The following is a 24234-nucleotide window of genomic DNA, read 5'->3' on the forward strand; positions in this document are numbered from 1 at the left end:
CTAAAAATCACACTATCTGTTTATACACATCCCACCCTGCAGGAGGGCAGAATTAGTTTCTAATGGGGGCTGAATTACTCGCCCGGCCCTCACCTTCTACCAAAGGCTAAGTGATTAATCTAGACGGCTTACACAAAAGTGAAATACAGCCTAATAAAAGCTTACAGTCAACTAGTTTCAACAGCAGCCGGTATCAGGCTGAAATAGGCTGGTCCCGCACAGCCCCATTTCTCTGCAGTCTAACTGCGGCACTCGTGCTGTCTTGCCTAGAATCCAGGCAGCTCTTTTAATTACGTCTAAAAGATGCCTGGCCTGTTCAGACTGAGAAATAAGCATTCCTGCAAGCAGAGCCAAGCAGGTGGCTTGGAAACCGCTTATTGGATTCCCCCCTCTCTTAATAAATTTCACCAGTGAAATTCCTGGTGCTGCCTCTTCCCTGCCCTATCCCCCTTCAGCCTCAGCCCAGTATCCGTGTTTCAGGCAGACTCGGTGTACAGGGAGGGCCGAACTCGACAGCCTCTCACGAGGACTACTCCCAGGTGACTGATTTTCACCAAACTCCTAAGGAACACAGACTTGCAACCGCTGTTGAACTTGCGCAACAGGCTCAAAAATCGTCAAGTAAGGAAAGGCGGAGATCACACAGCCTCGGTCTCAGCCAGGTTTCCCGAGCTAACAACCCCAAACAAGATTTTCCTCAATTTCTGCCTTCTTTAAATACAGATTTCAGTAAAGATAATTTACTTTCCTCTTCACAAATGCTGCACTGCAATTTCCCCTCCTTCCAACCCAAAACACTGTTCAACAGAGCATAAGATACTTCCAGCGTGAGAAGATGCTCAGGCAATCTGATTTCCCAAAGACTTGGGATGAGCCATACGTACCCGGAGCTCCCGCTGAAGATGGTACCATCTGCGTCAAATTCCTCAGCTAGTCTGATCAACACCATGCCCCCTCACGCGCACTTTGGTCAAGATCTTTCAATAAACTTCGGAGGGGGATAGTATTTCCTCCCCTATTTTAAAATTCAAAAAGCTACAGGACCATGAGTGGAAACCTCAGGCAAGTCTCACTGAAGACACCCCCCACATGCTAGAAGTTTTGAACCCTGGCAAGCAACGCAGCGTTAGTGGTGACTGCCCTGTCACCTGCCCCCATCAATGGCAAGGGTCCTTAACAGCTTAACAAGCCCTAGTACAGCATCATCAAACATCTTAACTTAAAAAAAAAAACAAACAAACAAACAAAAAACAACGGACATGTTGGTTATACTGGCACCACCTTAAGCCCTTAGATCTACAAAAGGGAAGGATCAGGCTAACCCCCTCCATGCTCAGCGGAGGCCTCATTCACCAAATCTCCTCCTAGGAACATCCACCTCCTGTCCTACGCCATCACGGGAGCTGCTTTCAAGAATACTAGTGCTACTTCACAAGTAAGGTTAAAAAAAAAAAAAATCTCCCATCTTCAGGGGAGCAGACAGCACTTTTCAAACAGAAAATTCCTTTTAATTTTTTCTTGAGCCAAACATGTCATGAAAGGACTGCCGCCTTGAGCTGTTCTTCCTGGCTTGAAGAACGCACTGTCAAGAATTGTTTTCTTCCGACTGCTGTCCTCCTGTAAGAACTTAGAGAGCAAAACAAAGTTAATTTCTCAGTTGAAGGGCAAATCTTGGACATTACAGTCCCAGCAGTTTTTTTTTTTAGCTCTTTCCACATCCCACGTTGAAGGTCCAGGAAGACACAGCTTCTTCTTGGCCTTCAGTTCATCCCTTTTCCTATCACTACCCAATGGACGTGGCACAAAATCCATGGAAGCTAGGATAGTCCTGCTGCTAATTTACCAGAAATTGCAGTTGTTCTCCTCTCAACATTCATGGGCAAGTTGACTTCATGCTGAAAGGTCACACAGTAATTTCACAAAATGTAGCCTAAAATACATCCATCTATAACTGTCTGCCACCTAAATGTGATTATTTCTACCACCTAACCATGCAGAGTACATCAGAACGCAGTCCTTCAACACCAGAGAAATGTTCTCTGTTCTGGTATCAAAAGGCCGATCTAAGAAACACTGTCTCCACTGCAAAATGTAAAATGAACAGCCTGAAATCCTGCACAAAGTAACACCTACAGTACACAGTAACACCTACCTACAGTATTTAAAATACTGTGCACTTCAATGAACAGAGCAAGCCTTACCTTTCTGTTCTGTGCTTAGTCGATGTAGCCTATATTTGCAGGTAACACAGGCCCAAGAGCTGGTTTAACACCGAAGACATTACAAACAAACAGAACTTGAAAACTAAAATTGCCATTAGTATTTAATCGCCTATAAAAAACAAAATAAAACTAGCACTTTCAGTTTACATCTCATTGCACAAGATCAAAGCTGGCCTTCAGTCTAAGCCCAGGACAAGACCCCGACCTACAGACAGTGAAGAAGCATACCCAGACCGACAGAAAAAAAAACATGGACGAGCCATTAACTTTCAATTCACACTGCACATGTCTTTTTAGTCTTATCAAAAGCGAAACCCATCACAGAACTCTCCGCTCAGGGCCTACAATCTTCACAAATATCAAATTACATTTTCAAAAACATGGAAACAACTGAAGTCCTGGGGAATTCTACACTTCTCCACATAAACCAAGAAGCAGCAGAAGCACTTGTTAAATTCAACAACCCGCATCAGCTTTATTAGATCGTTACATTTACAAGAATTAACGGTAACGGTGCAGCTGCAGGGTATTGCGTCTTCTCCAGGCAGCACGACGTGAGCCACCAATGGTGTGGTGGAATTTGTGGCCCTTGCCAAGACCACGACTCTTCCGCCCGGCCGATGTCAGCCCGCGCATCTCTCTGTGCTTGTGAACGGGCTTGGTGATCCATTGGGTATCAGGGTTGCGCCTGATGGTCTTATGGAAGGGATCAATCAGGATCACTTCAAAAAACTTGTAAGTGGAATCTTCACCCACCCAATACGAGTTCAAGACTCTCAGAGCCCCACAGTGACGGCCAGCACGTTCCTAGAGGGGGAAAAAAAAATGCAAAAGGCTGTAAAGTTATGGATGCAGGGCACTCTTCATGCAGAAAGATATGGGCAACTCAAACCTAAAATTTTGTAGGTGCTAGAAACTTCAATTTTCCCTGAGAAACCTTCTCTTCCTAAAAGAACTGTTCCCCTTCCAGTTGCAAAGACACAAGAAAAAGTAGTAACTGAAAGGAATGCTGTATTAAAAAAAAAATTAAAAAAAAGTAAGAAAAAGGCTGCTTGGATTCTTACATGAAACAGGTTTTAAAGAATGGAAGGAGGAAGGTGCTTGCTTGACAAAAGAACGAACTACTCTGTACACAGAAGCACCCAATAAATAAATACACAAAGTTAAAAATAACTTTAATGTGAAGACAAACACACAGAGCACAAGTTTACTTGGGGACACAGAAAAATCTTTTGTGGGAAGTTATGCAAGAGTGATCAATTTGCACATCCAAAGCTACATCGGAAAAAGACATTTCTGCAGAGAATAAGCCTGTACTCATAGGAGAAAAGAAACAGCTGATGTAACAAGTCTTTGTTCCACTGCTGGTATAAATGCTTTCTGTTCCTACCCTCATTTGTGGTTGGAAAGAAGCAGTCTTAGTTTAGAAAACAAAGTAGAAAATATAAATTATGCAACTCCATCTGCCTCTCCTGTCAAGAATATTCCTTATTTAAAACACTAAATGTGTGTTTAATCTTAGGACTTTATCGTACATGGGAAAGTACAAACCAATGGAGCCCACCCATCTTCTATCCCAACATGAACCCTACCTACTACTACAGCCTTCCACTAAACAGCACTTGACTGTTTTCTGCATATATCATAAAATTCCTTCAAGTCCTTGTTTTATTCTACTTATGCGAGAGCAACACATATTAAACATTAAAACATCAACCACCCTCAACCAGCTTGTATGCGGGGATGGCAGCTACAATCTAGGTTTTATATCTCTATAACTCTTCTATCTGAAAAATATAAGTCTTCCAGGAAAGAGCAAGTCACACTCAGAAAATTGCAAACTGTAAATGAGAGCAAACAAGCTTTTCCATAAGCTGCCACCACAAGCGAGCATGTCATTAGCCATCAGTTATGGGGGAATAGCATACATGAAGAACATGCTATGAGCACTGAAAACACAGAACTGCATTTTTAACTTGAACTCACAATCTGTATTTCTTTAAAATTAGCGTGTCCCATTTAATTTTTTTTCCCTTTAAAAAAAAACCCCCACCATATGCAACCTGCTGAAGGCAGTCTCCATTCTTTTACAATGTCTCTTTTTGAGAGTTCAGACTAGTACTAATTCTAACTCACTGAAAGAGGTTGTTTTTTTCCTAAAGATGAGAACTACACCTCCTCAATGCTACTACTGTGACACTATGAAACTTAAAAGATTTCACCAAATAAAAGTTTCTGTTTTGAGTATTTTTATTTCTCATGCCTAACCCTTTATTTTACTGGGGCTTATATAGCTGTATGTCTAATTTTCATTACAAATAAGTATACGCTATGAACTTCCAATAAACCATCTAAGTAGCACTTTCCCCAGGCTCCATTTGTAAAGTCTGAATAGTTTTTTCATTTGTCTCAATATAGCTTTTCAAGACATTCTGGTGCTCTCCTGCCATCGGTATTCATGGTCTTTTACTCCCAACACATTAATAAAATGGTTGTTTGGGGTTTTTTTTGTCTCTGAGCATTTTCAGCTCTTACAGACTAAATAAGACCTTCCTACTGTCACATTTCTGAGCAATAACCAAAATAGTCACCTCTGCTACAGACTGAAGACTCCGGGCAAACTTCAGCTGGTTAACACCATGATGCACAGGTTTACCATAGGTTGCACCTTTCGGGACTGGGCGTTTACGACCACCACGGCGAACACGGACACGGTAGATAACGTAACCTAAAAGAAATGGTGACTTAGGAACTAGAAAAATTCTGTAGTGTAGCAAGTGCAAGTCACAGCCAGGCAAGTTTGCTGCCTGCACTGCATTTCCAACCCCAAAAGCTTCACATGAAAATTAGGTCATTATACCAATCTTCACCCAAACCTACAACTGGAGGTGGCTAGCACAAGATGTTTTTATTATTTCCATTAAAACTGAGTAAGGGAAGCAACTATTTTTTACTTCCAAACCAGAGTTTTGTGTCACCTTTCCACTACGCAGTTCCAAATACACTAAGAACAGCTACAGCTACATTGTAACAAAAAAAACCCTCCCACCTTGAAACACACAATAAAACAACCACCCCAAAACTAAAATCCCGTATTCTGATAGTGGCATTCATAAAGCACTGAAGCACAAGCCACCCATGAACCCTGCTGAAATCTGATCACTGAAAAATGAGGAAAATAAACAAACTTCACAAACAGTAAAAGAAGCGCGGACTCTTAGCTTTATATTTTCATAGTGAACAAACATATCGTTTCAAGGATTTGCCCAAGTTGTAGATGGATGGCCACTTTCCTCAAGTTTCTTTCACTGACCAGTAACTGTTTTTTAATGACAGCATCAACTACGTCATCTTGCTTACTCAAGCACGTGTATACAACCAAAGTAACGCATGATAAAATCTGGGTGGAGAAGGGACACCCACCAAACCTAGGACACTAAAAGCATCGGTCAATTCTGCAGTGGTAACACAGCACAAGAACTAAAGCCAAAGCCCATTTGATCTCCATCTGCCAAAATGGCCACAGATAGCGTGAATTCAAAATTACATGAAGTAAGGCTTTGGGTTGTCAGCACTGCTACCAATTTAACATATTTCTAATATTAAGTTAATTTCATTCAGGACAATTCTGGTTCTTGGGGAATATTTAGGTTTCAGATTTTGTTATTCTACTTAAGGAAGGAAGCTGACATAAAACTCAATCGCTCCATCACGAAGCACATGGACTTCACCTCTACGTCTCATTACCTTGCTTGGCCTTGTACCCCAGCCTGCGAGCTTTGTCTGGTCTGGTGGGCCGGGGAGCTCGGTGCAAGGCAGACAGCTGGCGATACTGCCAACAGCGGACGCGGAGGAGGAACCGCATCACATCCGACTGCTTTTTCCTCCATAGCTCCTGGATGTACTTGTAGGCACCCATGTTGGTCTACCTGCTGGACTGAGAGGTCAAAGAAGAAAGTGCACCAAATATGATTCCCGATTTGCACAGCTTCCAAGAGAGACATCACATAAAACCAAACATGTAACACCACTGACACACGGGATGCTCTCAAGCCTCTTTATACCACGGGTGCATCAGGTAACACAGCTCACACCTGGCAGCCTCCAACAGGACACATGGCAGGTACCAGTCTCTTCTTTCTTTTCATATGTGCTTAAGTATTACACTCTTCAGCTGAGGATTTTTCAGATGTTTACCTCAGATACTACCAAAATCGACAGCAAACATCTGAAACAAGTTGTAAATATTAATCTATAAAGAAGCATGTGACTGTAAGGGTGTGGTCTTTATTTTTAATGGGGTTTAATTATCTCTAAAAACATCTGAGCTCTCACACACCTGCAGTGAGCAGCGGATGTAAGTGAACTCCATTGAGCCACCACCCAAAGCACCATCAGAAAAACTAATTTTATTTGCACCAAAAAAAACCCCTGTTTAAGCGTGATTTTCTGTACCCCTCTCTGCCCAACCACGGCACAGCTCTTACCATCCCAAGCTACCCCTTCTCCATACCCCCATAATAGCATAAAGCGCCACAAGCCACCTGCAAACCCAGCGTCAAACCAGGAGGCGCGGCCTGTCATCACCGCGCACCCGCTACGCCGCGGTGCGCGGCCTCCCGCCCGCACCGGGCAACCCTGGGTTCGACCCAGCGTCCCCCTTCCCTACCCGCCCCACACCCCGGGCGGCCGGGCCGCCCCGACGAGGGGCAGCCGGTGGGGCCTCCCCCACCAGCCCGCCAGGGCCCGCCGCCCTCCCGGGCCCCGCTCCTCGCCCCGGGACACAGGAGCGGCCCCGTCCCACCCCGCCGAGGTGCCGGCGGGCGGGGGCGGCGGGGTGGCGGGCGGATGGCCGCCTCGGGCCCGGGATGGACGCGGATCGCGGGAAAGGCCAAGCACGGAAGGCCCCTCACCTGATGGCGCCCAGCACCGGAAAGGAAGAGGCCTCCTTCCCACGACCCCTTGCGGCGGCACCGCGCTTCCGGTGGCGGCGCCGGCGCCTCATGGGAAATGTAGTCCTGGGGAGGGGGAAAAAGGAACACAGTCGCCCTCCTCGCCCCGCCCCGCCGCGGCCAGGCCCCCGCGTCCACCAATGGGCGGAAGGAGGCGGGGATTAACCTGCCAATGGGAGCCAGGGGGCGGGGCTCGTCCCGTTAGGCCGGCGCGGCTCAATGGGGCGCTGTGGAAAGCTGCGGCCCAGGTGCGCGCTCGCGCTGGGAGGGGGCGGAGGGGGAGGCGGCCGCGGTGGCGCGCGGAGCTGCGTTCGTTGGGAAAAAACCCAAAAGCCCTAAAAACAGCCCCAAAACATGTTCAGTGCTGGGGCGGGGGGAGCAGCGCAGTGCCCTTGGCTGGCGCGGGGGAGTCCCCGGTGCTGCAGGCCCTGGGGGAGTCCCCGCGGGGCTGGCGGGGCGGGGGGGGGGGGGGGTCGGGTGTCCCCGCCGAGCTGAGTGTGAGCAGCCGGTGCTGGGCCCGCGGCCTGGCTCTACCCGTCGCTGTCGGTAACCGGCAGGTTGTTCCCCAAATCTGGACCCGCTCACGTCCCTCCTGCCTACCCGAGCATTTCTGTGCCCCCCCACCCCCCCATCCATCCCCGCAGAAGGGAATTTGCCGGAGCCCGGAAGGGGCCAGATGCTGAGGAGGCTTTCGTGTCACCCCCATCTGGCCTTTTGTCCCCTTCTCTGTCTCCTGCTGTGCTGCTGCGGAAGGTGTCGGGCCCTGCCGGGGAATCAAAATGGGAATCGGGCTTTTCCCTGCCTGGAAATCCCCCCCGCTGCGGCTGCCGGGTGACCTTTCTGTTTTTCAGATTCTTGCTTCGCGGAGCGTATCCCCTCCCACCCCCCGACATTAACCAGTTAAACTGGGATCGAAACAGGACAAGGCCAGCCCCTCCTGGTCCTACAAAAGGTACTCACCGGCTGACTCTGTGGCAAAGTGCTCCCAACAGCAGCTCACTTGCAGAGGGAGCTGCCCCTGGCTTCTGCAGCCCTCCTGCCCATTAAACTGGTTTAAAACAGATGAAAAAACCGGCTTTTGCATTTGCTTTCCTGTGCTTCTGCCTTTAACGCTCCTATTTTCTTGCTCTGAGTCCGTAAAAGCTAGAAACTTTCTGTGCATGAAATAAAATGGAAGGAAGAGCTATTTTGTTGCGTTCCCAGAAGTCATCCTGATGCCACCAGATACTGTCAGGCACGCAGCAATAAACACGAAGCCCAGTAATGCAAGCTGAGCGGTGCACGCACACACACCGACAAGCACAGCCCCTGCCCCAGAGGGCTTCACACACCTCAGCACCAGCAAACAGCCTCTCCTAGCCTGACGGGATGGGTGTTGAGGCTGCAGGCAAGCACCAGCACCCATGGCAGCAGCCTAAAACTTTAAAAAAAGGTGTGGGAGGAAACCTCTAGTCCTAAAAATATCTATCATTTGCTGGCGAGCGCCTGGGAGGGAGCTGTGCCTCCCCGTCACCCACTGCTTTGCGTTTTGCCTCTCGCTTTTCGGGGGCTTCGCTTCTGTCTGGTGCTGAGCTCTGCCACCGTGCCGGGCTAACAAACTCCTGTGTCTGCACAGGGATCCCCTGCTGACGCTGCCCTCGCGGGAAAGATGGGAAAGGGCTACAAGGTGGTGGTTTGTGGAATGGCCTCAGTGGGAAAGACTGCGATTTTGGAGCAGCTTCTCTATGGAAAGCATACTGTTGGTGAGATATTTTTACTTTTGGAGGGGGGTGTGTGTCTTGTTTCCTTTTCCAGAATCTTGTTCTGTGTGGGCCCCCAAAAAGCAGTAACTGCACAGAGGTGAAGGAGGAAATTAATGTGGTTTTGTTGCATCTCTGGGCAGTTTGTAGTCTCTTGCTTACTGATTTTTAAAAGAGGCTTGGAGAAGAACCCTTTCTATGATGTCCCCACTTATAAAATACATGAATGGTTAAAAAGACACAGACACAAAAAACAGGTGACGTGTTTGCTGCCTATTTACATAATACCTCGTTCCCTGAAAGATACTGTAAATGCCTGAAAAATAAATAGATATCACATGATGAGTGGAGAGACTGCTTAGACTTCTGTTCCGTCTTCTTAAAGCTTTATTTTGCTTGCGTTTGGCTAATATTTAATCAAAGTGCTGAAAAGAAAAACAGCTCTGCTTTAGGTCCCACATTCCGTGCTCAACTTCAAGGGCCAAGCTTCTCAGCTCTCAAAGAAATCCTCCCGTGGAAAACGGACTTGAGAGAGGAGCACGGGATGTCTGAGACTTGCTGCGCACGAAAGAAAGGGAACGAAGGCAAAGCCGGCTTGTTTCCCTCTGTTTCCACATGACTTGGCTTTGAGAGGAAGGGCAACGACCAGCAGGCTGACGAGTTATTCCCACCTCACCCAGAAACAAGGGGTGGCACCAGAGGTGAATCTCGGGGCTTTGACAGAAGGTGTCTAGTCCGTTTGCATCTTTTTCTTGGGCTGGTAAATTAAATGTTGGGGTAAGTGATTGGATAAACGCTAGGATTTCTAGAACGGTGCTTTGCAGGCACTGTGCCTTTAAAATGTGTGGATGGGAGGAATTTGCTGGCAAAGCGTGATACAGAACTGCGTGCTAATACCCTTGTTTAACAGGAGGATTTCCTCTAACATTGCAGCAACATCTGTTTCCAGCATCCTACTGAGCCCCGTGCACGTAGCCCCATGTAGCTTTTCAGCGTGAAGGTTGCAAAACCTGCAGGCTGAAGGTTTTTCCCATTTTTCCCTGCCTCTCCTCTGCGCTCGGCGATTCTCAGAGGCACCCCTGTGGCATGAGCGAGGCCACGTTGCTTAAATCGTATTGCCTCGCATTACTTCCTGCCCCCAGCTCCTATTAGCGACCCAGGCAGGAAGGATATTCGGGTGTTGCTGATCAGAGGAGCTATTTATGGAACCAGCCGTGTACATGATTATACAACGTCATGGATACTGGCTGACATAACCAGAGGGAGGCCTCGTGCCTGGGGTTTAGCTGCGGGTGTCCCTCGATCGCTCCCGAACGCTCAGCTCCAGCTCAGCCATTGCGCAACACAGACTTTCCCCCTCCCCTCTCAAAGAGATGTGTTTTCCTTTCCCGCAGCTCTGCTCTTATTTGTCAGAGTTAACAGCAAGGGAGGGAGCAGCTGATAGTGGAGGAGGGGATGCAAGGGGAGAAGGAAGAAGGTAGCTTCCCGTTTTTTATGATTTTGGTCACATCTTATTCCCGAGATGTTTGGAGAAAGAGGCACGTAGCAGAGCCAAGATCAGAGTCAGGAGAGAGCTCGTACGGAGCCACTGCAGCCCCAAGGGATGAGCGGCCACGGCCCACTGCTTTTGATATCACCCACGTGTGCCATCAGGCACATTTTGGGGGATGGACTGATACGTTGGTGTTTCTGGCAGTCCCGCTGAGTGGCCACCATCCTCCCTGCCTCCTCCTCAGCCCACGGGCAGTTCTGGCAGAGGGTGCCTGAAGTATGGTGAAAACAGTTCCTGGAAGATCTCTAGCTACTGCACCGATCTGTGTTGATTTGACCCTCAGACTGTGGAGGCAGGACACCACTGTGAGGGTCTCACTGGGCAAGGACAGAGTTTGAGGACTGGTGAGTCCTTGATTGCTCCTCAGCTGAGTGGCTTTAAACTGCAGAGACCCGCTGCTGGTGCTACCATTGCAGGGGCGTCCCCTCCACGCTTAAAACATGATCGCTGAATCTCAACCCTCATTTCCTAAAGCTTGCGAGCTCCAGAAAGCTGACATGTACATCTTGGCCGCTGGCCTTTTTGGCAGGAGGCAAAAAGGGCTAGTGTGTTTGCTGAAAGCCTGTCTGTTCAGAGCCAACCAGCAAGGCAGCTCACTGGGCATGGCAACATGGACACAAGCTGTTTCAAAACCTGTGCTTCCTGACTGACGTCAGAGCAGCTCTGCGGCCAGTGCCAGGGCCGGGGAGCCATGGGGAGGACTGCCGAGCCAACCCACGGATACTTCTCCACTCCTGACGGCATCCACATCCACCTCCCAGTGATGAGAGGCGTGCTCCAACTTGGTTGTAGGCTCAGAACACAAGGCCTGGTGCCATCCTCCGAGGTGTCCCAGCCACTGACATGGAGGTCTCCTCCTGGCTGTAAATCAGCTGTGAGTCTATGTCAGTGCTCATGTGCCTCCTGTTGACTTTCCTGTAAAGAGGAGTGGTGGCACTGCTGCTATCAGGGAAGTGACTAGTGTCCTTGGAGGTTTCACACTGCTATATAAAGCCCTTGGCTCTGAGTCCATGCTCCCGGCTGTGTGCTTGGTGATGAGGCTCTAAACCCAGTTGCACTGCGTTGCTTTTCCTAGAAAACTGTGCACATTCAGCTCTCCCTGGCTTGTCACGGATGATGCCTAAGTGCTGCCATTGCTTACGTGGTCAAAGGCACTGAGATTGCTTGAGGTCAAAGAGGAAAAAGTACTCATGAGGGAGGAATACCCCCCAAAAAAGGAATATCTCTGTCCCTGGAGCATGTGAGCAACAATGTGTGGTACCGGGCTTTGTGCTAGGCTTTAAAACTGCAAGAGGGGCTGTTTGCCTTGGGCCCGAGGGCGAGAAAGGAGAAGGCAAAAAGATAAGTGGTGTTTTCTGAGACGTGTAAACTGTGTATTTCACGGCAGCCTCTCTGGCTAAACCGATACAAGGAATCAGACGCAACCTGGAAGGAGGTGTTCGAAATGAGTGCAGATTTAGCTTTGAGTCACATAGGGACTATATTGCCATAGGTCAGGCCAAATAGTTGCTAAGGCTTGCACATATGGATACAGTTGCCTGGTACCTGGGACTGACTATCTCTTTGTGGCGTTGGTGTTGTGTTTGTCCAAATCACGGAATCACGGAATCACGGAATCTTCAGAGTTGGAAGGGACCTCTAGAGATCATCTAGTCCAACTCCCCTGCTAGAGCAGGGTTGCCTAAAGCACATCCCTCAGGGCTGCATCCAGGCGGGTCTTGAAAATCTCCAGAGAAGGGGACTCCACAACCTCCCTGGGCAGCCTGTTCCAGTGCTCTGTCACCCTCACTGTAAAGAAGTTTTTCCGTGTATTTGAACGGAACTTCCTATGTTCTAGCTTGTGCCCATTGCCCCTTGTCCTGTCGCTGGGAACCATTGAAAAGAGCCTGGCTCCGTCCTCCTTAAACCCACCCTTTAGGTACTTGTAAACATTAATCAGGTCCCCCCTCAACCTTCTCTTCTCCAGGCTAAAGAGTCCCAGCTCTTTCAGCCTTTCCTCATAAGGGAGGTGCTCCAGTCCCATAATCATCTTGGTTGCCCTTCGCTGGACTCGCTCCAGTAGTTCCCTGTCCCTCTTGAACTGGGGAGCCCAGAACTGGACACAGTACTCCAGTTGTGGCCTCACCAGTGCAGAGTAGAGGGGGAGAATGACCTCCCTCGACCTACTGGCCACAGTCTTCCCTATGCAGCCCAGGATGCCATTGGCCTTCTTGGCGACAAGGGCACACTGCTGGCTCATGGATAATTTGCTGTCTACCAGGACCCCCAGGTCCTTCTCCTCAGAGCTGCTTCCCAGCATGTCCGCCCCTAACCTATACTGGTGTTTGGCATTCTTCCTTCCCAGGTGCAGGACCCTACACTTGCTTTTGTTGAACCTCATTAGGTTCTTCTCTGCCCAGCTCTCCAGCCTGTCCAGGTCACGCTGGATGGCAGCACGGCCCTCTGGAGTGTCGGCCACCCCTCCCAGCTTGGTATCATCAGCAAACTTGCTGAGGATACACTCTGTCCCCTCATCTAGGTCATTAATGAATATATTGAACAAAATTGGTCCAAGTATTGACCCCTGAGGGACACCACTCGTTACAGGCCTCCAACTGGACTCTGTGCCGCTGATCACAACCCTCTGGGTTCTGTCACTCAGCCAGCTCTCGATCCACCTCACTGTCACCTCGTCTAGCCCATACTTCCTCAGCTTCCTAATGAGGATGTTATGGGAGACAAATCTTCCAACTTCTCTTGCGCTCCTGAAGAAAGAGGTGCCAGTCTTTTCTCCTCGGTCATGAAATGGGTCCTTGACCAGCAACAGAAGATCGTCCCACTAAATACCTGTGGTACCTGGCACTGCTCGGCCTGAGCTCTCTTGAGAGGGCTAACAGGAGAGTTGCTGGCTTAACTTTGGCATGGGACACGTCTGTAAAGGGATAGGTATTTTTCCTTGAACAGTGTCCTTGTTCAGTGACACCGAGCAGGCAGAAAGGAGTCTTCCTTCTGCCTTTAAAATATCCCTGGCTCTTCAATCTATGGTAAAGCTTATCAGCTCGACAGGAGGAGATGAGAACTCTTCCTGTAGAAAACACGATTTTCCTTATCTCTGCCTCCTGGCTGTGTGAACAGCTGGTATGGTCAGGTTAATCATAAGCAGCTACTTCAAATCATCTTACTAGCTACGAATGAACACACCATATATTACTGTGGTAGAACCCATAACAAGAGAATTTACCTCTCTCGGTCTCAGCTGGAGGGATTTGGGGTTTTGGCTTTCGCGGCTCCAAAGATGAGGAGGCTAATTAACCAAATTATGCTTTCTTACATCTCTGTTTCTTAAATCAAAACTACCTCCTGATAGAGCTGCAGTCAGCTTCGCATTTTAGAAATAGATGAAAAAGGAGCTGAATGTTTGCAACTGAGGGTCACAACTGTGGCTACTGATTGGTGGAACCCGTACTTAACTAGCAGCTAAATCTAAATAGACCAGCTCCTGTTGAGGCCTGTCCAGCTCTTCTCTGAGTCAGGAGTCCTCTGACACACTGTCATTTGAGATCTGAGTAAGAAAAGCCTGTTATCCTGCAGTTTACAAACACAAGGAAATAGGAGGCTTTAGGGTCTCTTTGCTAAATTCCTGATGGAAAGAGGGAAGGGGAGATTACATAGGAGGTCTTCAAAAGTACTCCATAAGACACAAAATTCGTACTGCGTTTATGTTCAAGAGTCACTGGGGAACTTCTGAAATTCCATCCATCTTGAAATTTTGCTATATTTTGGTATTTGCAATATCTCTGCCTTGCCTAGCCTGAGTGTGCAGTATTCATTAGTATATTGAGCCTTTTCTTTTCCTCACTGGGAAACCACCAGGGGTTGAAACACCATCCAATTTATGACTGAGGTTTCCCCTGGCAGTTACTCTGTGGCAGCAGTCGGTAACATAGACGAAGACCTTTCTGTGTCTCCCAAGACTCGCACCAGCTAAGTAGGCACTAGAGAATGGCATCAATCTCCTGTCTATCCCTCCTTTCCCTCCCTAGCTTTTTTTTCATCTTTAGTTTCCAAAGAAACCGCGAGATTGTTCGCTGTCTTGTTAGTTCCCCTTTCTCCCCATAGCTTCTGAACCTGAAAGCTGGTTCCATCTGCCCGTGCATCTGTGTCACAGCAGTAGGTATCTCAAAATATGTTTCTGTAAATTTAGAAAAAAAACTGGCTGCAGGAAAGAGAGAAAAGTCCCACGAAAATGATCTCCTCCAAGGAAAAACTACTTGAGCCGGCAGCGATCTGCAGGGTGGTAACTCCCCAGCACAAGTGCCCTTCCCCACCCAGGGAGCGAAGGTGGGAGGATGCCTGGGGATGCCAGGGATGGAAAAGAGAACTGGGGTCCTCGTGACAGGGAGGATGGGATGGTGCCAGACACCCTCCTAGGACACTGGGCTTTCCTGGCTAGTTTTGCCCCTCGTACAATGTCTTGCCCGGCACGCGTTTGAATGGAGACCGGGAAAGTGTTTAAATGGGATGGTACTAACAAGAAGCGTAAATTTTGCTGTTAGCAAGATGTGGCTAGCACGCGGTCTGGGCTTTAGAAGCAGGGCCTAGAATAAGGTGACACAGGTTCGTCTAAAAACTGTGTTTGCTTAAGAATCTACTTGCATATACTCCCTCCCCCATTGTACATAGGTGGAATTTCACCTCCGGAATCTGATACTGATACATAAATACCAGCTCCCTCCAAAGTCATCCCTCCCCCCTGCCTTTCACATCAAAATTTGTTGCCGTATTCTGCTGACTTAAGAGCCAGGTCTTAATTTTTCCTCCTCGATTTCAAGTAGGAAGTTAAAAGACATAATTTTCACTGCTACTTTTAATGCCATTAGGAAGAGACTGTCACAGGAGAATGTGGATATATTAAAGACTGTTGAATTACAGTGCAGCATTTAGATGGTAAGAACCTGTACAACATTATTAGTTGTTTTCTACAAAGAAAACTTAGGTACTTATGGTTCACTGCTTCTTGCCAAAGTAGTATTTACTGATGTTAGATATTTCCTTGACGTGTCTGCAATGAGGCAGAGCAAGGAAAAATACAGTGCTATGTTCAAAAAGGGTTCTGTTACCTACCTCGGTCTTTAAAAATGCCCTTGTAACACATTCTCCAACCACTCGGAATGCGTTCCTGCTTCCTTTTTTTTTTTATTAAGCTTTGTTTTGTCCTTCTGCTCTTAGTTTTGCTCCCGCACATTAGCGTGACTATATTTGGAGGTGAGATAAATTAATTTGATGCAAACCTAATAAGAGTTTGATCTGTGAAGGCTGCACAGAGAGGGGCAAAAAGAACAGCTTGTGCCACTTTCCTGTGCAGGAATGCTGCATACATCATGGGAAACCGTCAGCGTGGGTGGAATGCTTTAGCTTGTTTGTCAGTGTGGAGTATTTTGAATAGTGTCATTGAATACAGCAAAACCCGTATTTTCACAGGCCAGATAATCCCTCATGTTTTCTTAAACAATGCACTAATATGGTCCCTTTTTGGCAGACAAAGAGAGTAGCGCGGGACTTACCATCGTAGCCCTGCAACAGCAAACAATTTGTGTGTATAAGACAGCAGTAGAGGCAAAAACATGGATTGCAGAGGGTTTACAGGAATACTTAAAACCAACTCTGAAAGTGGCCCAGCTACACTATACATAGTTTGTTGGGACCCGTAACCTTATACACCTGCACCCAGGGGGAATACAAAGGTAAGGTGAGGTTTGGCTTGGAAAAAATCATTTTAATTTGTTCAAAATAAGCTGCCTTGAGTTACCTCACATTTACCATGGGGAGAGAAAGGAAGCAGAGCCAGTAGGCAGACAGTTACCATAGAGCAGGTGAGATATATATATATATATATATATATATAAAAGCTTGTTAGCTTGTGCATGCTTTTACCTTGGAGTAAATGAGCTTGCTCCTATTAGCAAATCTGAGTCATTTTAAATCCCTAAGGGATGGAGAAAGCTCACTGTGTATTTGAGTAAATATAGCATACAACTTTGCTTGCATGCAAACATCCCCTTCTCTTTCTGGCTTGATTTCACTTGTTGGTTGGTTGTACCACCAATACACATTCATTTCCAGAATTATTCCTTTGGCTCCTGCTTCTGCCGTGTGATCCAGCTCGGTATGAAGCAAAGAAGTAGGCTCAAGATGTTAGTACTTGATTTTCTGGTGTTCCTTGGCTGTTCTTCCAAAAGGGTATGTTTGGGCAGGCCCCTTTGCAGCATGTTTGGCACAGAACTGGTACACTGGGTGGCTGGAGTTTGGGAAACCTGGAGGAAGAGCCATGTATCTTATCCTATCCTGAACGAGCATGTTGTATAGATTAATTTTCCAGGCATAATCATGTGCTCATATATTAGAGGGTTGTATTTACACAGTGTCGCTATTGTAAAGAGCTGGTGGGGTGATCTATCAATACAGCCCTTCGTGGGAATGTCAGGCAAGGTCGAGCCCAGGTCAAGTCACTCTGGGAAACATGCATTGAAAGCTGTTGTGGGGTAAAATTCTGCTGTACTGCAAATAATTCTTATAGCGGTGCCGTACTTACACCAGCTGAACTTTCCCGCTTGTTTTAAAACAGGGTTAGAAGAGGCTGCCACAATGGAAGATGTGTATTTGGCGTCGGTGGAGACAGACCGAGGCGTGAAGGAACAGTTACGGCTTTATGACACCAGGGGTCTGCAGGAGGGCGTAGAATTGCCAAAACACTATTTCTCTGTCGCTGATGGCTTCATTCTCGTGTACGCAGTGACCAGCCTCGAAGCTTTTCAAAGAGTTGAACTGCTCAAAAAGGAGATTGACGTCTTCAGAGACAAAAAGGAGGTAAATGCGTGGCGCCTTAAACCGCTTGGTTTATTGCTGTATCAGTGGTAGGAAGTTAAGGTTGCAAAGCATAGATTTTGCTTATGTAAAACACACACAAAGGAAAACAAATGTACCCACAGCCTTGGGCAATCCAGCAAAAGGAGGATTTCTCGTGCTGGGGAAGGCTCATTCACACGCCACGCAGGTCATGCAAAAGAACGTGGGGGTTTTTTCCCTCCTCGCTTCCTCTACTACAGCTAAAATTCAGTTAGCTGAATGCACCAGCCAGGACACTTACGACTAATAAAACATATGGTCTACAGCAGTGCAGTTCATATGTTTTTTTAGATATTGTACACGGGAAGTCAAGTGCATAGAATAATATAACGAAGGGCATTATCTTTGTTTGTTTTGTATTCATGTACTTGATGGCTTACAAACTAGTGTAATTGACAATGGGTCTCCCAGACATTAGTCAATTGGCAAAGCAGCTTTAATGTATTTTAACAACCATATTGAATCAATTCAATTGTGTGAAATGACTGCTCTATTTTCCCTTAGAAAGCAGCTAGTGTTTTCAGCTGACAGTGTTCCAGCTTAGCTAAACAAATATAACTTGCATGTGGCATTAGCATTGTGGCTTTTCCTACAGTATCTTTATATTCTCGAGTAGTTTTCCCTGTTAAACGTCTTTAGCCTACAGCTTTCCCAATGTCTGGTTTATGCTGTTAAAAAAAAAAAAAGGGGGGGGGGGCATGAAGAATTAATTGGATAATGGTAGGGGGAGACTTTCCAAAAATGTAACTCGTTTAGTACTGACAGCACACAGGGTGGTGGAGGAAGGCAGGCTCCAAGCCTGACAGCAACAGCCCGTGCAGTCACAAGAGAGGTATGTTAGCTGGGAGGGCTGGTGTGAGCTGCAGACTGTCACGTATATCAGGGATACGGGAGTCAATCATAACTCCCCTGCAGGGCAAGGAAAGGTGGACGAGCAGGAAGTTTTTGCCAGGCGCTGTGTTTTGTGGGGGCCCCGGTTTGTTACTTTACATCAGGTTGTAATGAGGAGACGGAGTCACAGCCCCAACAGGATCTGTGTCCCTCTCTTCTGTGACCCACCAGAGCTCTTCCTTTCTCATTGCATGCAGGTGTTTTAGAAAACAGGGAGACCTTAATGTTGTGATCTTAGGACTGAGGGTAACATAGTCGAAAGAGTGGTGCCCACAATAAGCTGGATAAATTAGTTTTATTCCTGTGATTTCTAGTCCATGTAAAATAGGCTTTGAAGCACAGAAGGTGAGATCAGGAGTCCTACCTTAAGGTAGCATCAGCGGACTTAAAGTTTGGGCTCTGCTAGAATGCATCCTTAGCTGAATTAGGGATGTACCTCCACACACGGTGTTTCTGAGCTGGCAGAACTTCACCTTGTTGAGCGGCACAGTCCCCCGTTGTGTGGCGGATGATGGAAAGCACTGGTGGCTGGTTCCTTGCCTCTGCCGGCTCTGGGGGCTCTCCAGCACGCACCTTAAAGCCTGGCCAAATTTTGTACTAAATAGAGGTTGTGTTCTCTCGTACTGACAGAGCTTAACCATAGGTAAAATTCAGTTGGAGCATGCGGTAAATGCATATGAAGATTATAGCTTCTTTCAAGGACTTCGCAGAGGGGAAAAAACATTTTTCCAAACAGCCTGGGCTGCTATAGAAAAGAAAGGAAGCCTCAGACCTCACAGGAACAGGACAAACATCTCTAGCTGGAAAGAAACAGAAGACATCCCGGAGTTAGTCTGATGAACCGGAAAGAGCAAGCAGGTGTGGCCACAGCAAAAACCCCAAATCATCAGCAAAAGAGGACTTTATCGCTTGATCTTTGTCAAACCACTAGCATAGAGATGAGACCGGATTTCAACTAAGGGCTTCGAACTATAAATATTAGCATGGTTTCCCCTAAGAGCTGATGCTGGTAAAACATTTTTAGAAAATGGTTAACTAAAAATAAGCAAGAGAAGTAACTTTAAGCAGCCAGCACTACCTTCAGCACCTCCTAGAACTGAAGTGCCGGGGAGGCCACTGACCTCAGCCCCACTGGGCTGTCTGGGTGATACAGAAGTCACTCGATGGACCCTCACAACGAAGGGTCTGACTTGCTGCGGCTGCGCTGCCCCGGCTGGCTAACCAGCTGCTCTTGAAAGGGCTTCCGAGGGGACGGTGCCGGTGCTTACCTGACCCTTCCAGCGACAGAGGACTGTCCGCCGAGGTCCCTCTAGTGGCTCCGCCTGCACGGAGGAGCGGGCAGCCCCTGGGCTGGCAGAGGGGCTCGGTAGCCCAGCCTGCCCGGCAGCAGCCCTTGTGGCAGGGTGGGCTTTAGTTCTATTGTGGGCTGGGGCTTGGGGATTAAAAAAACAAGCCGGGCAAAATCCACAGCTGGGGGGTCCAGGCTTTCTCCGCTGCCATGCATTTTTTTCACCTCTCAAGCGTCCGTGGCTCTGACCTACTCAGATGTCACGCTCTTATCATTTGTCTAGGGCAGCTCAATTGCAAAGTAAACGGAGAATAAGGCTGTTTAACTTTGGCAGTCTTGGGTATTGTTTCCCTCTAAGCAATCCAGGAGAAAAGGGGAAGTCCTGCATATCCTATGATTAAAACCAGCTCCCAGCCCACAAGTAGATGAGGCTAATTCAAATCCCAGACCCCGATCTTCCAAACTCCACGCAGCTTACCTTGTGCCGGGACGAAGTTAAAGAACAGGTCTGAACTGTGTTGCTACTTGCCTGCTGTTTAAAAACATTGCGAGTGGTGGTTGCTTTTTTGTGTAAAGCTCACCCTTTCGTTTTGTTTGTAGGTAACAGTCATTGTCTTGGGAAACAAAACTGACCTCCTGGATCAAAGGCAAGTGGAAACCGAAGCAGCACAGCAATGGGCAAGGGCCGAGAAAGTGAGACTGTGGGAAGTGACTGTGACAGATCGAAAAACACTGCTTGAGCCCTTCACCTTCTTAGCGAGCAAACTCTCCCAGTCCCAGAACAAATCAACATTTCCCTTGCCTGGAAGGAAGAGCAAAGGGAATAACTGCGATAACTAAGTTACCTTAGTATTGTCTGCTGCTGGCCAGGTCACAACCGAAGTCCTTTCCGTGCCATTTGCTTCTCACAGTTTCACTTAAAGCAATAATCTCATTCAGCAATAAAATCAGCAAGCTTATGGCTAAGATGTATCCTTCCTTCTCACAGGCTTGGCTTGAAAAAGTCACGGATGGTAGAAGCCTTAAAAAGCACTTATCGAGAGGAGTTGTCTTGCAACAAGGGTTATGGAGGAGGGAGGGACAGGTGGACACCTCTGTCAGGGGCTTTGACTATGCCTGGATACAACCGTGTTGAGGGACAAATCAACAAGCTTAGCGTTAAGCAGCCCCCCTGCAGATCTATAGCACTAGGCACAAACAGTACTAGCTGCAATAAAGCATTAAATGTGGAGAGAGAGAATGTGTTTGAATTGGCAACAGTCCTTTTACCTTGACCTTAAAATGGCCACAGGGCTTTTTGATGCTACAGGAGGCTGAGGTCAGCGTGTTGTTGCAGGAGCAGGGTTTGGGGCAGGAGGAACAACTACCAGCAGATTCAGCTGCTGAAGTCCTGCTAGCGTCTGGAAGAAAGAATGAAAAAAAAAAAAAAAAAGAAGAAGAAAAAAACCCCTAAATCTTGTGGGATACCAGAACAGATGGTGAACTCAAGGTGAGGCCCCACCTTGAGTACTGTTTCCAGTTTTGGGCCCCTCACCACAAAAAAAGACATTGAGGTCCTAGAGTGTATCCAGAGAAGGGCAATGAAGCTGGTGAAGGATCTAGAGCATGAGTCTTATGAGGAGCGGCTGAGGGAACTGGGGATGTTTAGCCTGGAGAAAAGGAGGCTGAGGGGAGACCTTATCGCTCCCTTACAAGTAACCTGAAAGGAGGCTGTAGTGAGGCGGGGGTGGGTCTCTTCTCCCAAGTAACAGGTGATAGGACAAGAGGGAATGGCCTCCAGTTGCAGCATGGGAGGTTTAGACCGGATATTAGGAAAAATTCTTCACTGAAAGGGTTATAAAGCATTGGAACAGGCTGCCCAGGGAAGTGGTTGAGGCATCATCCCTGGAGCTATTTAAAAGACGGGTAGACATAGCGCATAGAGATAGGGTTTAGTGTGGGTTTTGTCAGTGTTAGGTGGATGATTGGACTCGACGATTTGAAAGGTCCCTTCCAACCTAGGCAATTCTACGATTCTAGATCTACCCCGACATGAAGGTTATCAGCAAAGTCTGGCAAATAGTGTTTTCAGCTCAGGGATTTATTTGGACAAACCAGAAAAGCTCTCAGAGCACTCATTAATTTAACTGCAACCTGAAGGACAACATAGCTGTAGCTGCGTTTGTTCCAGCATGTCCAGTACAAATCAGTCCCATTCACATAGGTGATAATTTTACCGAGGAATTATATGGAACAGCTTTGTACGCAGGAGGTAGCGCCCAGGCTCTGCTTAGTGCATTGCCCAATACTCCTACCCGGCTGTACAGCCCCGCTGCACCGATCCACCCTCGGTACAAAGCTACAGGCCAGATAGCAACTGGGACAGGCCCAGATAGCAACTGGTAGGAGTGCTGTACTACTTTTGTGAGAGGGGGGCTAGGGAGTGTAGGAGGCTGCCTTTTGGGAACATCCCCATGGTAAACGCCCAGAAATACCTGCACAAATGGCCTTGGTCTTAATACGCCGCACGTCGTCCAGCAGCAGGAACACAACTGCGTGTTGCTGTGTTTGACTCTCCACGCTGGTAAAGCTTGTGCCGCAGGAATCTGCTGTCCTGGCTCAGCCTGTCAGTAAAGTAAACAAAATTGCATATAGAGGGACAGAACGAGGAACTGTTCCCAGAGAGAGGGTTTTTCCCCCTCTTCCCTCCCGAGCTTTTGGCCTCTAACAACCCCATACTAACGGATACTAGCTTTTCTTTGTATTTGAAGACAAGAATGAGGAGAGGGAGTGAACTGAAGCACCTAGCTCCCTCATTTTCCACTAAATTAATGTTGTTTTGATCAAATATTGAGAATTTCACTGTGAGTCAGCAAAACCACGAGCAGTATTTGCACTGTCATATCATAACTGCTAAATAGTAAGCGTGCTTAATGATCACAATTAAGCTGTGTGCTTATAGCATTGCTCTTCCTGAATACTGACAAATAAAGTCCGTCAGCATTACTAATATCAGAGCAGCAGTACAATTCACTAAAAATTAAGCAGGTGTTCCTACCTTTATAATGAAGGCAGACGAAACTGTTTATGTGCTTTGCACAATATAGTTTGGATTGCTGTGGCCAAGGAGTAAGATAAGAGAGCAATTATGAATGAGCAAGCTCTTGTAATGCCCTGCTAGAAACATCCAATTGTTCCCATTGCAACACCGCAGCTGAGTAAGCACTATAGCACGACCTCCCCCAGCCCTGGCCAGTAATAGTCATTGTCCCCAACGATGCTGCAGAGCAACACTCCCTCCTCACTCATTTCCTACCCAACACACGTGCACTCAAGGCTTTTCCCTGTCCACAAGGCTCCGTATCTGCCTGCGTGCTTGGGAAGTGGGGGTGGCTTCAGAGCAATAGTGGTTCACCTCCTCGCTGCAACCTCTCACCGAGGAATTGGTTACGTTCCTCCTCTTCAGCTCTGCAGAACCCTGCTTCTAGAAGGGACTTGATTCAGCTCCGGATCAATCAAAATAAGTGAAGACCTCTGCTAACCACACACGGCCACTGAAGCTGACTCTTGAGCCAGGGGAGCACAGGTTGATAAGCCAGGATTAACTTAAAATGTGTGGAGATGGAACGGAGATGACTGGTTGTGCACCCCGCAGACTCGGTGCCGCTTCCACCGCCAAGCCTGATGTCACCTGCAGGCTGCCAGAGCTGTGTCGCGCGAGATCAGCTCGCTCTCTCGCTCCCCTGCACACTCAGGTCTTGATAATGTTTTAAGAAAGGCGAGAGGAAAGGGATCTTTTTCCAAAAAGGTTAAGTAAAGGCAAACACGTTATCTTTGATTTGCTTAAATTTGTTGGTAACGCGTTTGGATCATTTTGGGCATTCACGTAAACAACTACCACCCACTGTTTTCTTTCATAAGCTTATTCTGATGCTTTTTAAGCACTCAAATCAATTGTCTTTTCTAAATACCATAGTATTTTATTGACAAGTGATGGAAAATGTAGCGTCTCCTCTGCAAACAAACTGCACACAGCGGTTGGTACTGAGTCAAAGTGAAACTCACTATAGTACAGTTTTATACAGGGTTAATAAGTAGAGTACAGAGTATAACGTAGTAGCCAAAGGGCAGAACACGTATTTTGTTCTTACTATTCCACTGACTCGAAAACCCGTCCCAGGTCACTGGGATCACCTACTTACTAGAAAGCTAGACAGTCCCTTCATAAGACAATGGAGAAAAAGTATTATAAAAAAGAAAAATAAATTAGTAAATTGAACTGTCTTCCTCTGTTCCTTTTAAACTTCTATCCTGCTGGATAAATACAGATCAGTCACCCCAAATCAGCTCCCTCCCCCCTGCCAGCTACAACAGTTAATTTGGCACGTCCTGGTATCACGAAGCAAGGAGCTGGCAAAAAACCTACTGAGATGAAGCCATTTACCTCCTCACTCAGTAAAGGAGAGGAGGAAACCATTACCACAGACGCTCCTGGTGTGATGTAGCTGTATACCAATGATTTTGCTAGGGCGAGCCAAACAGCTGAGGGAGCTCATACACCAAAACATACGTTGGGTCAAAAGAAGGCAGTTCAGCAGATGAGGCTAACGTGCTACTCCCCACGACCACCCAGCAAGGGTACCGCTAATTAACAGATTACTTTGGCCCAAGTTAGATTTGATCTACATATAGATAGGAAGTATATAAATAAAACATATACAGACTT

General features: G+C 47.3%; 2 protein-coding genes across 4 annotated transcripts; one reads left to right on the forward strand and one right to left on the reverse strand.

Annotated features, from left to right (window-relative positions):
- Positions 1 to 2669: 2669 nt before the first annotated feature.
- RPL15 (ribosomal protein L15) lies at positions 2670 to 7221 on the reverse strand. The gene is made up of 4 exons (XM_054191449.1): positions 7136 to 7221; positions 5970 to 6151; positions 4814 to 4950; positions 2670 to 3029 (listed from the first exon to the last, which is right to left on the reverse strand). Exons 2-4 carry the CDS (start codon positions 6139 to 6141, stop codon positions 2724 to 2726), a joined length of 615 nt encoding a protein of 204 aa, XP_054047424.1. The 5' UTR covers positions 6142 to 6151; positions 7136 to 7221; the 3' UTR covers positions 2670 to 2723.
- A 117-nt stretch (positions 7222 to 7338) lies between these two features.
- On the forward strand, positions 7339 to 23787 carry NKIRAS1 (NFKB inhibitor interacting Ras like 1). 3 transcript variants are annotated; one of them, XM_054191450.1, is made up of 5 exons: positions 7339 to 7422; positions 8026 to 8126; positions 8790 to 8916; positions 17070 to 17311; positions 20130 to 23787. In XM_054191450.1, the coding sequence occupies exons 3-5, from the start codon at positions 8823 to 8825 to the stop codon at positions 20367 to 20369; spliced, it is 576 nt and encodes a 191-aa protein (XP_054047425.1). In that variant the 5' UTR covers positions 7339 to 7422; positions 8026 to 8126; positions 8790 to 8822; the 3' UTR covers positions 20370 to 23787. The 3 variants fall into 3 exon arrangements, with proteins under 3 accessions (XP_054047425.1, XP_054047427.1, XP_054047426.1); XM_054191452.1 differs by lacking the exon at positions 20130 to 23787 and adding an exon at positions 18872 to 19651; XM_054191451.1 differs by lacking the exon at positions 8026 to 8126 and having other exon boundaries at positions 7399 to 7422.
- The last annotated feature ends 447 nt before the right edge of the window (positions 23788 to 24234 follow it).

This window comes from Rissa tridactyla, chromosome 2, assembly GCF_028500815.1.
Source record: "Rissa tridactyla isolate bRisTri1 chromosome 2, bRisTri1.patW.cur.20221130, whole genome shotgun sequence".
NCBI classification, from domain to species: Eukaryota; Metazoa; Chordata; class Aves; order Charadriiformes; family Laridae; genus Rissa; species Rissa tridactyla.